The 11,653-nt window shown below is 41.0% G+C and overlaps 1 protein-coding gene across 1 annotated transcript in view; it reads left to right on the top strand.

Moving 5' to 3' along the window:
* Positions 1–1,360: 1,360 nt before the first annotated feature.
* The window catches only part of LOC103276806 (probable phospholipid-transporting ATPase IM), a 147,607-nt gene continuing 137,314 nt past the window's right edge, over positions 1,361–11,653 (top strand). Inside the window, exon 1 of the mRNA XM_021707095.1 lies at positions 1,361–1,496. Coding sequence (XP_021562770.1) covers positions 1,361–1,496 — 136 coding nt within the window. The remainder of the gene's footprint in view (positions 1,497–11,653) is intronic.

Raw genomic sequence — 11,653 nt, forward strand, 5'->3', positions numbered from 1 at the left:
TTGTGTTAGAGTCTCACTCTGTCGCCCAGACTGGAGTGCAGTGGCTGCTCCCGGCCACCGCAGCCTCGACCTGCTGGGCTCCCGGGATCCTTCCGCCTCAGCCTTCCAAGTAGCCGGAATTACAGGCATGCACCACCACGCCCGGCTGATTTTTTTGATTTGTTGTGGAGTTGAGGTCTCGCTGCCCAGGCGGGTCTCGAACATGCGGGCTCAGGCAATCCAGTCACCTCAGCCTCCTAGAGGTGCGGGATTACTGGCTGAGCCACCGAACCCGGCTTGCCTCAGTTTTAATTTGCATTCCTTTGATGACTAGTGAGGCTAAACATTTGTTTCATATCTGTTGGCTGCTCATATGTCTTCTTTTGAGCAGTGTCTATTCATATCTTTTGCCCACTTTGTAATGGGGCTGTTTGTTTTGTTCTTTTTGGCACGTTTGAGTTCCTTGTAGATTCTAGATGTTAGGCTTTTGTCAGATATACAGTTGGCAAATATTTTTTCCCAGTCTATGGCCTATCTCCCCACTCTCTCAATGGTTTCTTTGGTTTTGCAGAAGCTTGTCAGTTTCATGAGGTTCCACTTGTCTATCTTTTCTCTTACGGCCTGGGCACTTGAGATTTTGATGAGGAATTGGTTGCCAGTTCCAATTTCCATGAAAAAGATACCTGTACATGCATGTTTATTGCAGCATTACTCACAATAGCAGAAGCATGGAACCAACTGTGCTGCCCATCGCAAGAGGACTGGATAAAAGAAATGTGGTACATATACACGATGGAATATTATGCAGCCATAAAGAAGGACAGAATTATGAACTTTGCAGCAACTTGGATGAATTTAGAGGCTATAATACTGAGTGATCTATCACAGAAACAAAAGAATCAAGTATCACGTGTCCTCATTCATAAGCTGACCTTGAACAATTTCATCGTAATACTATAAGAAAAGGATTGGCAGTAATGGGAAACTGCCGGTGGGGGGTTGAGGGCAGGATTGCTGGGGGAGGGGGGAGGCACAACTCATCAACAGGGGTACCTGCATAATGAACATTCATATACCTAACCCTGAATTGTACCCCACATCTTTAAAATAAAAAATTAAAGAAAAAATAAATGCCTTTACTGAGACTTTATTAGGGTTTAGGACAGTTTGGTACTTTGTAGTAAGTGGCTCGACATAACTTTACATTGATGCTCATCTCACAATATTTTTCTCCATGCTCTCTCAGGCCTTAAGTGTAGAGGTACTTTGAGGGCCTTTTTGCTTGGAGTCTCTCCATACTCAGAAATGGAGTTCTGTTGGTATTAAGAGGGACCAGATAAGGAAGAGCAGGACCTGGCAGAAAGATAGCACCTGGGAGGTGATGGGCTCATACCTGGGGAAAGACTCAGTTACAGGATGTGGGGATAGTAGAACCAGTGAGGAGGTGGGAGCCAGCATGATTCAGAGGCCCGAGGATGTCCAGGGACTGGATGGCAGTCCTGGAGGAGTGGAGCAAGGTAAAGCCACTGGTCTTCAACGAGTATATTCCAGTCAGAGACTTCAAGAGGCTGGATGTGGTAGAGAATGTTACTTGGTTTTTAGAGCAGGGGTACAAAATTTATTGAGTACCAATAATATGCTAGGCATATTTTTATGCTAGGGATAGAGCTGTAAATTAGACAGACGTTGATGATACATCTGTCTCTGTTTACATCAATCTGTTCTCAGGGAGTTTTAAGTCTTAAGAAGACAGACACCATTAATCAAAAAGTCACAGATAATTCAGTCAATAGTTACAAGTGTATAAAGGAGAAGTACAGGATGCTGCAGAAATGTAAGCCCTTGAGACTAAGTTTCAGTAAGGTTTAGGAGTTCAGATTCAGAAAATGAAAGGATTGGTCTTTGGATTTCATGGGGCCAAGAGGAGGAGGCTGTGGACAAAGGAGACTAGGCAGGCAGCCCTGGGCAGAGGGAGCTTGGTTTTATGGTTCAAGGTACTTCCCCTCAGAACCCTCTTTTGGATAACCTGTCCCTGCTCTTTGTATTACCTTCTCTACAAATCGATACCTACTCTGGTTACTCAGTTTTAATTTCTATCTGTTCATCAAGCAGAAAACATCTGCTGTGCTGGTGAACTTAAGATAAAATGTGATTTCTAACAAAATTAGTCTCTTTTGCTCACATTGGTTAATAAAGTTACTTTTCCTAATATGCATATTCTAGAATAACCAGTGAATTTGCTTAAGCCAAAATTGGAAGTTTTGTAGGTAAGATTGTTAACAGTGAGAACTAATACCTGAGCTATTAGTCTGATATGTCAAAGTCACCAAGTAATATTGACTCACCTATTGCACAGACATGTTTAATGACCTCATTTATTCACACAGTTTCCACCATAACAGCAACTGAATTCCATATGATCTACTTTGAATTAAAAAATAAAAAAGAAAGGATTTACAAGGCAGACAGACTTCTTGGAAGATGGAGGAGGAAGAGGTAGTGGTTGGTATGGTATAAGAGAGCGATAAAGGGAGAAAAAGATAAAAAGCGATTAGAATGCAATTTTGTTGTTGTTTTTTGAGTTGGAGTCTCACTCTGTCACTCCGGCTAGAATGCAGTGGCATGCTCATGCCCACCGCAGCCTCAACCTTCTGGGTTCAGGCTATCCTTCCACTTCAGCCTTCCAAGTAGCTGGGACTACAGGTGTGCACCACCATTCCCAGCTAATTTTGATTTATTAGCTGGGAATGGTGAGATGAGATGAGATCTTGCCAAGTTGCCCAGGTTGATCTCAAACCCCTGGGCTCAGTCAATCCTCTTGCCCTGGACTCCCAAAGTGCTGAGATTATAGGTGTGAGCCACTGCACCTGACTGGATAATGTTTTTATTTAGACATTTTTCTTTCTAATTTCTGTTTGACATCTGGACATATGTTGTCAGTAAAATTTGGTTGACTTCACAAGGTGTGTGTCTTAGGTAATAATTTATTCTTGGCATTATATCTTAAATTAAGTACCTGTCACTAGGTGGGAGGTGATACTTATTAGTGTATCAAAGTGGACAATGGTGACTTTTAGAGTGTCCAGGGGTGGCTAACCAATGACTGAGTAGATGGGTTCATTCAGACCTATCTTTTAAATATTTCTGATTAGAGATAGTGTCTTGCAATTTTGCCCAGGTATCTTTCTTTTTATTTTACCAGGCTGTTCTTGAACTCCTGGCCTCTAGCAATTCTCCTGTCTCAGTCTTCCAGAGTGGTGTGATTATAGGCATGAGCCACCATGCCTGGTCTGTCTATCTATCTGGATCCGGAATGCTGTTTCCCATGCTAATCATGTACATGCATATTTGCCACATTGCAGATCATTTCTTTGGTGCACATTCCCAGAAATGGAAGGACTGAGTCCCAAGGAATACACATGCAGGGGGCGTTTGATACATTGCCAGGCTTCCCTCCAGAAAGGTTGTACCAATCTACCACCCTTCTCACCAGAATATGAGAGAGATTGTCCCCGTGTGATTTATACGTGGCAGAAGAAGGTAAATGGGATAGAATCTCTCAGTCAGTGGCTAGAGAAATACTGAGATGAGCATTGCAGTTGGCAGACTGTGCTCACAGCATTTCCCCAAATATTGATAATCCAGTTGACAAGTGAGAACTTTGCTAAAAGCAAAGTAATTGTGAAATCTTGTTACTAAGGTCAGGTGTGGTGGCTCACGCCTATAATCCCAGTACCTTGGGAGACCGGGGTGAGAGGATTGCCTGACCCCACGGGTTCAAGACCAGCCTGGGTAACTTAGCGAGATCTCGGCTCCACGATAAGTAAAAAATCAACTGGGGATGGTAGTGCATGCCTGTAGTTCCAGCTACTTGGAAGGCTGACGCAGAAGGATTGCTGGAGACCAGCAGGTCGACGCTCGGGTGGCTGTGAGTGTGTCACTGCACTCCAGCCTGGGCGACGAAGTGAGACTCCAACTCAAAAAAAAAGAAGAGGGTAACCCTTTCGGGTCCCCTTCCACTATGGGAGCTTTTCTGTCTTCTCAATAAATCCTGTCTTCAAAAAAAAAAAAAAAAGAAAGAAAAAGAAATCTTGTTACTAGGTGTGGTACAGTAGAAAGATCGTGAAAGTAGCTGACAGGAAGCCTAAGTTCTGAAATTCAATACATGTTAGACTCCTTCCATCCCCCTCTCTATTTCTAAGATGATGTCCCTTCCATGTATATACCTTGTATATATCTCTGTGTATATCTCTGAGTGTCATGTGCTTTGCTACATGAGAGGAAGCATCATGAGTGTTGTTAAGGAGGGAGAGACATCAAATCCCTCCTGGTGAAGAATGACACATGACCAGGCTGTTCTTGTGCCCTGTTGCTTGTTATACATTTCCTGGCAATATGCATTGTTGCCCTCAGAGACAGTGATTCAGATCTTATCCTAAGAGCACAACCATTCTGAGAAGCTTCCGATAACTGAAGCAAAATGTTGCTAGCAGTTAGTCACGATGCGTAAATGTCACTCAGTGATTGATCACTTGTGAGTCATGATGACGCACAGTGATGCTCAGCATGCAAAGGACACAGTGGCTCTGCTCAGCCAGGACTCAGCATGGAAAGACTGCAAAGACATAAGCATAACTCGCCATCCCTCTGAACAAGTCTTCCCAGAAAGTGCTGGCTAACATAAGGAATCTAGGCCTCTCCTCTCAAAATTTTGCTTTTCTAGGAGAATTTACTCATTGATTGGTAAGAGCCACAGATATTGGGCAGCTGCATTTCGATAGCTCGTTGGCTGGCACATAATAGGTCCTTATTAGGAGATGTGGTGGCTCATGCTTATAATTCTAGCACTTTGGGAGGCTGAGGTAGGAGGATTGTTCGAGCCCAGGAGTTTGAGACCAGTCTAGGCAACATAGTTAGACCTCATCTCTCAAAAAAAAAAAAAAAAATATATATATATATACACATAGAGAGAGAGAGAGAGCCTGGGCATGGTGGTGCACACCTGTAATTCCAGTTACTCAGGAGGCTGAGGCAGAAAGGTTGTTTGAACTCAGGAGGTTGAGGCTGTGGTGAGCCATGATTGTGCCACTGCACTCCAGCCTGGGCAAAAGAGTGAGACCTCAGCTCATGAATGAGAAAGTGTTTGTGAAAAGATAGATGTCAAATCAGTGCTAACATGTTGCTTGATTCTTTGACTGGATTATGTTTGAGAAGTCTCTTGCACAGTGATCAATGCATAGTAGGACATCAATATATAAGTGCTCCAGTAAAGTATGAGCAAAAACTATGGGCGTGTAGAATTCAGAGCCCAAACAAGAGAATTTTTATTGGTGTTTCAGGGATTAATCCCTGGGCTGAAAACAACTTTTATTTCTCCTGTCCAATGTTTCAATTGTAACAGTAAGAAAGTGTTTATAGAATACATTCCATGGACTAGGCACGTATTATTTTGTGTGATCTTTTCACAGCTTGATGAGGTAGGTAGCATTATTATCCTCCCAATTTTATAGACAAGGTAAGTGAAACCCACGGGGTAACTTGTCTGATGGTTTTCAGTTCCAAAGTGGCAGAGCTGGTCTTTACACTCAGGCTCTCCTCGTGAAGCAGTGTGGACTCTTAAGACAAACAGGCCCTGTCCTGTATTCTCACTACCACATCACAAAGGATAAGTCCCATAAATGGGACATCTGGTCACTTTCAAAAAAGACAGAAGGGAGGAAGTGAACTGATTTCTACTTACTAATTAAGCACTACTCATTTAGCAAAGGAAACAATTAAGATACAATATCTTGATCATGGAAAAATCAAGCAGCCCTTCCAAACTATCATTTAAGCCACATTTGCCCCAGCCTGGCTTTGTCCATGTATAGGTGGTGAACTAACCAACTTTTTCATTTTTTTCCTGGATGTTTTGACATTTTATAGACACACAGAATGCATTTGTGAAGTGCTGATAATTTGAAGTTTCTGCATAGCACTCCTTCCTTTAGTCCTTGCCATGATAAACATGCCCAGATACCAAGTTCACGGAAAGCTGTGAGCTTTGAAGTCTTTGAAAAAAGTCTGAAAATTATATGACAATGCTGTATATGTAATCACTGGTGAGAGCAAGCCAATATCTTCCCAAGCGCCAGACACACGGCCCCCATAAATCCTGGGCTAAGAGCAGAGAGGGGTGGTCCTGTTTACTTAAACTTTAGGATGGAATGAGCATGGTTAGCATCACAGTAATCGACTCAATCAGGAGATTCAAATGGAATTGCTGCTACTTGCGCACATTTAAATGTCATGCTTATATCAATAGTTCAGAAGAGGAAAGTATCCATGCTCAAGGTTGAATTAAATAATACAGACTCACCTTTTATTGAAATGTATATGAGAGAATTATTAAATATCAAGGAACTGTACAATTTAATTTTGGAAAGATATGAGTTTATCAGTGAGTATTTAGCACTCTTTTGGAGGCCCTTTGAAGCTACATCTGTGTTCCCTTAACTGGACAGAGTTTCTCCACTGGATACAAGAGGACATTTCTCTTAATGGTGCTCTGCACCAATGGCATCAGTATTTAATTACAGTTTTATGTATGTCAGTTTTCAATTATGATGACCTGTGAAAATATGTTAAGGAAGTAGACTCCAAGCATCTGCTTTTGTGCTGCCAAGTCAAATCCTGTGCAGAATTCTTGCTTTTGGGTTTTCAATGAGTTTGTGCCCCACATTTACTTTAAATTTTAAAGAATATCTAGGAGCATAACTATGTGTGCACTGAAAAGTTCACCTAAAGTGATCTGGGAAAGATGTGACATATCAAACACTCTGGGTATAACCCAAGCAGTTCCCACAAACCACAGTGATAATGATTCATGGAAACAGGGTTAAAATGAGAAGTTCTCTGAAATGTGACACCATCAAGTGATGGTGAAGTGGTTCAAGATTGAGAACAACATGGAAAGACTATTCAGAATATCGATGGGGGTAAAATCCAGAGGATGAAATGCAGAGTACCTCCCTGATCCACCTACAAGTGAAGAATTTGTCACACTAAATATTTAATGTAGATGAAACTGAGAAAGTTTAGAAACAAATGATATGTCACACATCTCAAAAGTTGAAAAGATAGCTTTTAGATGTCAACCGCTAACAACTAAAGATCGGGGACATAAAACCTTTTAAATTTTCCTCCAAGGTTAGACTCTGAGGCTCCAAGTTAGGGCTTAGTTGTTCTAGACAACACACCCAAACATTCAAGAAACCTGAAGAATCTTGTTAATGTCCAGGTTTTGTTTTACTGCTGTGAGAGTAAAAATAACTTCACTCTCACGTCTGATGAGTCACAGAGTGACTGTTGAACTGGAAATGTTCTCTGCTTTCTGTGTTGTGATGAGCCAACTGAGCATTGGTACAGAGAACTCAAGTAAATCAACCAGAATTTGTTTTGCCTTCTCTCTCCCAATTTTTGTCAATGTCACGAACATGCTCTTAGCCATTAGGGCAAAGAAGGTAACATCACTTTTGATTTTTCTCATCTTTCGTTCCCTCCTTTGCCAAATGTTGATTCTATCTTTAGAACACTTCTTGAGTCTATAATTTGTTCTCTATTCCTTAATTTGTACTAATATTGTCACTTTCCCAGACCTCTATAAGGGCCATAATCCAACCCTAACGTTTGTCTTCCTTATTTCCCATTATCTCCTTCCATAATTACCATTTGCCAGATAGAATGAAGCACACTACTTGATGTTCTTTGCAGATGCTCTTAGTTCTCTGACTTTTCCATCTTTGCTTTTGCTGTTCTCTCTGTCTGAACGGCCTCTACTCCCTGTTGTGTTCAGAAATCAGCCAATCCCTCAAGGCCTAGCTCAAGAGCCTTCTCTTCCTCAGAGTCTGCCCTTGACCCTCTTCTCTTTTCACGCTTCTATCTTTCCCATTGCAACTTCCTTTCCAGTTTTATAAGGACACTGACCATTACATTGTTTATTTGTCATAGTTATTTACGTTATGTTTTATTTCTTCTACTAAACTCTAACATTTTATTTATTTATGTTTGGCAGTCTATCATGCTTGCGTTTTTATTCCCTCCAGCTTTTTGATGTATAACTGACAAATAAAAATTGTCTATGTAATGATTTGATATATGTATATATTGTGAAATGATTACCACAATCAAGTTAATTAACATATTAATCACCTCAAATAGTTATTCTTTTTTCTTCCTTCTTTTTTTATGGACTTTTAAAATTAATAATAACTAACTAATTAATTTATTAATTAATTATTTTTGAGTTGGAGTCTCACTCTGTTGCCCAGGATGGAGTGCGGTGGCAGGCTCATGGCCACCACAGCCTCGACCTGCTGGGCTCAGGTGATCCTTCTGTCTTAGCCTTCCAAGTAGCTGAAACTACAGGCTTGTGCCATCACGCCACGCTAATTTTTCTTGATTTATTGTAGAGACGAGGTCTCACCAAGTTGTCCAGGCTGGTCTCGATCCTCTGGCACAGGCAATCCTCTCGCCTTGGTCTTTCAAAGTGCTAGGATTACAGGCTCGAGCCACCAAGCCCGGCCAGTTATCATTTTTTCTGTGTGTGGTAGGGTAGGGAGAACACTTAAGATCTTCTCTCAGCAAATTCCAAGTATGCAATGTAGTATTAATGACTATAGTCACCATGCTATATATCAGGTCTCCAGAAGTTATTCATTTTATAACTAAAAGTTTATAAACTTTGATCAACACCTCTGTTTTTTTTCACCCAAGCCTCAGGCAACCACTGTTCTACTCACTGCTTCTGTGAGCTTCACTTTTTTAGATTCCACTTATAGTGAGATTATATAGTATTTATCCTTCTGTACCTGGCTTATTTCACCCAGCATAATGTCTTCCAGGTTCATCCAGGTTGTCACTAATGGCAGAATTTTCTTCCTTTTTTGGCTGAATAATACTCCATAGTCCATATAAAATTTCAACTTTTAAAAGTAAGAGCTTACATTGAATTAACCTTTATATCTCCAACACAAGCTTAGGAAGGCTGTTCCCGTACTTTTCGTTATGAAAATCATGAAATGAGGTACTAATTATTTTATTTTATTTTTTTTTGAGTCAGAATCTCACTTTGTCACCCAGGCTAGAGTGCAGTGGCTCGCCCATGGCCACCCCAGTGTCGACCTGCTGGGCTCTGGTGATCCTTCCACCTCAGCCTTCCAAGGAGCTAGAACTATAGGTGTGTGCTACCACACCTGGCTAATTTTTTGATTTATTGTAGAGATGAGGTCTTGCCAAGTTGCCCGGGCTGTTTTCGAATCTGCGGGCTCAGGCAATCCCCTCACCTCAGCCTCCCAAAGTGCTGGGATTAGGGTTTGAGCCACCGGACCTGACCACTAATTATTTAATAGTAGTATAGCTGATGTCTCAATATTGTCAGTAAATTGTCTATTTTCAAGTCAGTTTTGAGGATGCCACATCCCAGGCCAATTGCTGAATGACCGCTATAGTGTGAATGCTATAATACGGCATGGAACCCATGGTTTATAGCATTACCTTTAAAAATAATTGAAAGGTGCCAGGCTCGGTGGTTCAGCCTGTAATTCCAGCACTTTGGGAGTCAGAGGCGAGTGGATTGCCTGAGCCCGTGGGTTCGAGACCAGCCCGGGCAACTTGGTGAGACCTCGTCTCTACAATAAGTCAAAAATTAGCTGGATGTAGTAGCCCATGTCTGTAGTTCTGGCTACTTGGAAGGCTGAAGTGGAAGAAAGGATCACCTGAGCCCAGCAGGTGGAGGCTGCAGTGGCCAATGGCATGTCACTGCACTTCAGACTCCAACTCAAAAAAAAAAAGAAAAATATATATATATATATATATACATATATTATTGAAAGGACAAAATAAATCTAATAAAAGTTTTGCCTAATATAAATATAATCAAGTAAAATTTCCAGAACAAAACATTTTGTTTCTAATGCTGAGTAAAAGGTAAAAGAGTAGTAGCTGCATGATTTTACAACCTTTAAGTGCTGCTAATTATGTTATGATAATTAATACTAATTATAAATATGAATATTGTTAGCATTATTCCTAACAGTATTTCTTTTTTCTAACAGTATTTCTGAGTTTGATAAAGAGAATATTGAAATATATAATTGCTTAGACATTAGTGTTAAAATTTCCATTATAAAATATTGAACTGCCACTCCCTTTTTACCTAACTGTGATAATTTTGAGTTTATATTTCTAGCATGTTGAGAAACATCTTCAATATCTGGCCTCTTGGGGATTACTAAATTCATACCAACTCCTATAGGGAATGAAAGGATATGCCTTTTTTTTTTTTTGAGTCAGAGAGTCTCACTCTGTCACCCAGGCTGAAGTGCAGTGGCACACTTGTGGCCACCGCAGCCTTGATCTGCTGGGCTCAGGCAATCCTTCCAACTCAGCCTTCCAAGTAGCTGGGACTACAGGTGAGCACCATCACACCTGGCTAATTTTTTGATTTATTGTAGAGATGAGATCTTGCCAAGTTGCTCAGACTGGTCTCAAACCCTGGGCTCAGGCAATCCTCTCTCCTTCACCTCCCAAAGTGCTGGGATTATAGGCGTGAGCCACTGTATCCAGCTGATATGTCTTTGTAGAGAAGCAGAGATAGCGGATTAGTTAGGCACATAGATTCTTGAATCATACCGCCAAGTTTCGGATTATACTTCTGCCATTTTCTAGTTCTTCAACTTTATGAAAGTTCTTTGAAATCTCCATTTCTCTGATTCCTTATCTGTAAAATAGCTTACCTCATAAAATTATTGGAAAATGAAATGTATTACTATATGTAAAACACTCAGAACATAGTAAATAAGGGTATCTGATCCAAACCAGGTGAAGCAGGGACCAAAGAGAGGCCCAAAGGACCACTTATCTACCTAATCTGAATTGTACCCCATATCTTTAACATAAAAAAAATATTTAAAAAAAGAACTTCTTATCTAGCTGGGCACAGTGACTTGCTCTTGTAATCCCAACTACTTGGGAGGCTGAGGCAGGAGAATTGCTTGAGGTTAGGAGTTTGAAATCATCCTGGGCAACATTGTGAGATCCCATTTCTAAATGTTAAAAAAAAAAAATTAGCCAACCCTCATGGCACATGCCTGTAAGTACCAATTACTCAGGAGACTGAGGCAGGAGGATCTCGTGAGCTCAGGAGTTCAAGGTTGTAGTGAGCTGTGATTGTGCCACTGAATTTCAGTTTGGGTGAGAGTCAGATCCTGTCTCTAAAAAAACAACGAAAAAAATTCTTGTCTCTCATTATAAATATAGGGTTACACTAAGGAGAGTAATAATTATACCAAGGAGGGTTGCTTAGACACTGTAATCTGAGACTCTTATTTAATATATGAAAACACTGAGACCCAAGGAAGCTGAGTGACTTGTATGATATCACCTAGTTGCTCAGCAGAGCATGGATAATCTTATCACAGAGGTTCTGGGCTCTTATATTCTGTTTTAGGTCCAGTGCTACTAGTGCTACCTGTTGCTACCCTCAGGTATTGAAGGCCCAGACAAGTAGAAAGTGCCATGATATGAAAATGCAGCACATTAAGGGAGTCCAGAGAAGCTCCAGATCTCTTAAGATTCTCCAGCCGGGCTCGGTGGCTCAGCCTGTAATCCCGCACCTTTGGGAGGCTGAGGTGAG

This window comes from Carlito syrichta, unplaced genomic scaffold, assembly GCF_000164805.1.
Source record: "Carlito syrichta isolate Samal-C Ts95f unplaced genomic scaffold, Tarsius_syrichta-2.0.1 Scaffold316382, whole genome shotgun sequence".
NCBI lineage: Eukaryota > Metazoa > Chordata > Mammalia > Primates > Tarsiidae > Carlito > Carlito syrichta.